Below are 3,924 nucleotides of genomic sequence, written 5' to 3'. Positions count from 1 at the left end.
TAGCCTTGTAGTAGATGCTAAAGTCCAGGATTGTGATGCCTCCTGCTTTGGTTTTCTTTTTTAACATAACTTTGGCTATTCGAGGTCTTGTGGGGTTCCATACAAATTTTAGGATTGTTTGTTCTAGCTTTGAGAAGAATGCCAGTGCAATTTTGATTGGGATTGCATCGAATTTATAGATTTCTTTGGGTAGTGTTGACATTTTAACAATATTTGTTCTTCCAATCCATGGGCATGGAATGTTTTCCCATTTCTTTGTGTCTTCAATTTCCTTCATAAATTTTCTATAGTTTTCAGCATACATATCTTTTACATCATTGGTTAGTCTTATTCCTAGGTATTTTATGGTTCTTGGTGCAATTGTAAATGGGATCAATTTCTTGATTTCTCTTTCTGTTGCTTTATTTTTGGTGTATAGAAATACAACTGATTCTTTTAATGTATTGTAGGGTTCAGTTTGCTAGCATTTTATTGAGATTTTTGTATCTATGTTCATTAGGGATATTGGCCTGCAGTTCTCTTTTTGTTGTATCTTTAGCTGTTTTGGTATCAGGGTAATGCTTGCCTCACAGAATGAATCCGGAAGTTTTCCGTCCTTTTCTATTTTTGGGGGGGAGGGGATAGTTTCAGAGGAATTGGTATTAACTCTTCTTAAAATGTTTCGCAGAATTCACCTGTGAAGCCATCTGGTCTAGGACTTTGCTTTGTTGGAGTTTTTTGATTACTGATTAAATTTCTTTGCAGGTTATCAGTCTGTTCAAGTTTTCTACTTCTTCCTACTGCAGTTTTGATGATTTATATGTTTCTAGGAATTTATCCATTTCTTCTAGGTTGTCCAAATAGTTTTCCAGGTTGGCAAATAGTTTTTCATAATATTCTCTTATAATTTTTTGTTTTTTCTGTAGTGTTGGTTGTTATTTCTTCTCTCTCCCTGAGTCATTAGTGTATATTTCAGCTTTACTTATTATGTAATTATCAAATATTTGAGTACAGTATTTTGTCTTTATACCTCTACATTTTTTTCTTACTTGGAATGGCATCCTTGTCCTGAGACCATAAATATATACTCCTTTTTAGCTTATACTTACTTTATGGTTTGGATTTTGTTTTTACTTTTAGTTTGTTCATTCATATAGAATTATTTCTATGTGTGTTAAGATATAAATCTAGTCTTCTCTTTTCAAAAGCTGCAGCCAATTGACATAAATATCAAATCTCTTATTTAATAGTTCATCCATTTTTCATTGCTATGAGATAAATATTATATATTAATTTCTACGTAGATTAAGATCTATAAACATGTATAAATACAGGTATACAGAATTCTTTATGTTGACCCTTCATTTGTTTTTCTCTGTGTGTACTATTATCTTACTGACTTTTGGTTAGAAAACTTCTCTGAAATTCTAATTTTTTCAAAATTATTTTCTCTTTCATTAGCCACTTACTCTTCTAGATGAGTTTTAGAATGACCTTCTCAAGTCCCATTAAAAATTCTTTTGAGTTTGAATTTGATGCCATAAATATCTTTGTACAAATGACTTTGACACTTCAAAAAATGCTTTTGGGGTGTTATTACACATGCACTGATCTTTATTAATTGAGAAAATTGACTTTTTTCTAGCCTTACTGAAATATAATGGACACATAACATTTTGTAAGTTTAAGGTGTACAAGATGGTGATGTGATGCACTTACACATTCTGAAATGACCACCACAATAGAGTTGGTTAACTCCTCCATCACTGCACAAAATGACCATATCTTTTTATGTGTGTTTCTTACCATGATATTGGTAAGAAAGGGACTTACATTCAAAGTCTTCTATTTCAATAATATTTGAAGGTTTAGAATGAAGACTTCATAGTCTTTTAATCAGAAAAATTAACATATTTTAAAACTAACCACAATAACATGGGCTATCCATGGTAGTATTCCTATTTTGACTGGCATCCTTTTCTAAAACTTCAAGTATCTGGATCATATTGGCCAAACAAAAATACTTAAATAAACAGTAAGCAAATTTTGCTATGAAGACTTAAGCAAGTCTCATCGGACTTCTGTGGATACCAAGGAGCACTGATGACATTTGATGCTCCCTTTTGTCCCATTCCCATTACTACTACTACCACCTCTGGTCCTATGAGTAGGAGAGACTCCTAATGAGAGGACCTAATTCATGGAAACCCCTTGTATGAAAGCATCCTGATTCAAGGTGGAACTCAGCAGCCTCTTCCCCTGGGACATGAAGGAAAAAAGAGTATAAGGAGTTGTTCAGGAAACCACCTAAGAAGAATATCGTTTTAAAATTTTTGAGAAGAACTCACACACATTAGGCTACCTAGAAGTTCCTAAGAAGCATGGGACACACTTTTAGTTTCTCGTTGGGAAAGCAACTGGAATTTTCTTTATTTTTTCCTTGTTGGATTTTACTCTCTATCTCAGTAGTTTCTTAAAGTAAATGTGTTTTGAAATTCTAACAAAAGCAGAGAGATTATTTTTCTAGGCTGTGGATTAGGGAAGAAGCTGAATTGATGAAATTGCCTTTTACATCTCTCCAACTGCTTCTCCACACCCTGTCCAGGAAGGCACAGACATGGAGACCAAGAACTACAGCAGTGACTCAGGCTTTATCCTCCTGGGCCTCTCTTCCAACCCTCAGCTACAGAAACCTCTCTTTGCCATCTTCCTCATCATGTACCTGGTCACCGTGCTGGGCAATGTACTCATCATCCTGGCCATCCACTCAGACCCCCGACTCCATACCCCCATGTACTTTTTCCTCAGCAACCTATCATTCATGGATATCTGCTTCACAACTGTCACTGTACCCAAGATGCTGGTGAATTTACTGTCAGAGACAAAGGCTATCTCCTTCCTGGGATGCCTGGTCCAGATGTACTTCTTCATGGCCTGTGGGAACACTGACAGTTACCTGCTGGCCTCCATGGCCATAGACCGGCTGGTAGCCATCTGCCACCCCTTCCATTACAATAGGGTTATGAACCCACGGCGCTGCCTCCTCATGCTGCTGGGTTCTTGCACCATCTCCCACCTGCACTCCCTGCTCCGTGTGCTACTCATGTCCCGCCTGTCCTTCTGTGCCTCCCATGTCATTAAGCACTTTTTTTGTGACACCCAGCCTGTGCTAAAGCTATCCTGCTCTGACACGTCCTCCAGCCAGATTGTGGTCATGACCGAGACCCTGGCTGTCATCGCGACCCCCTTTCTGTGCATTCTCTTCTCCTACCTGCGAATCATCGTCACCGTGCTCAGAATTCCCTCTGCAGCCGGCAAGTGGAAGGCCTTCTCTACCTGTAGCTCCCACCTCACCGTAGTGGCGTTGTTCTATGGGAGTATCACCTATGTGTATTTCAGGCCCCTGTCCATGTACTCAGTGGTGAAAGACCGGGTAGCCACAGTCATGTACACAGTAGTGACACCCATGCTGAACCCCTTCATCTATAGTCTGAGGAACAAAGATATGAAGAGGGGTTTGAGGAAATTAAGGGACAGAATTCACTCATAGAAAGAAAAAATTGATGGAATGTCTTAATTGGGAGATGACCCAAGAAATGATCATGTTATCTTTCCCTCCTATCCATTTTTTCACATGACACACTAAGAGGTCATTTAAAGTAGTGTTGAGAGGCGCCTGGGTGGCTCAGTCCGTTGAGCATCCAACTTCGGCTCAGGTCATGATCTCGCAGTTTGTGGGTTTGAACCCCACGTCCGGCTCTGTGCTGACAGCTCAGAGCCTGGAGCCTGCTTCAGATTCTATGTCTCCCTAACTCTCTGCCACCCACCCCACACTCTGTCTCTCCTTCAAAAGTAAACAAACATTAAAAAACATTTTTTTAAATAATAAGGTAGTGTTGAAAAGAAATAAGAGCCCTGACTGGGAAGCTAGAATACTTAGTTTCT

At 38.7% G+C, this 3,924-nt stretch overlaps 1 protein-coding gene across 1 annotated transcript; it reads left to right on the top strand.

Annotated features, from left to right (window-relative positions):
• The first annotated feature begins 2,571 nt into the window (after positions 1 to 2,571).
• LOC131490825 (olfactory receptor 1L4-like) lies at positions 2,572 to 3,529 on the top strand. The gene has a single exon (XM_058693285.1). It carries the CDS (start codon positions 2,597 to 2,599, stop codon positions 3,527 to 3,529), a length of 933 nt encoding a protein of 310 aa, XP_058549268.1. The 5' UTR covers positions 2,572 to 2,596.
• Positions 3,530 to 3,924: the final 395 nt, after the last annotated feature.

Source organism: Neofelis nebulosa, chromosome 12 (genome assembly GCF_028018385.1).
Source record: "Neofelis nebulosa isolate mNeoNeb1 chromosome 12, mNeoNeb1.pri, whole genome shotgun sequence".
Lineage (NCBI taxonomy): Eukaryota > Metazoa > Chordata > Mammalia > Carnivora > Felidae > Neofelis > Neofelis nebulosa.
This window is presented reverse-complemented; position numbering and strand designations above follow the sequence as displayed.

Excerpts from the sequence above, each read along its gene's own strand:
- LOC131490825 (XM_058693285.1), top strand. The coding sequence starts at position 2,597 with ATGGAGACCAAGAACTACAGCAGTGACTCAGGCTTTATCCTCCTGGGC.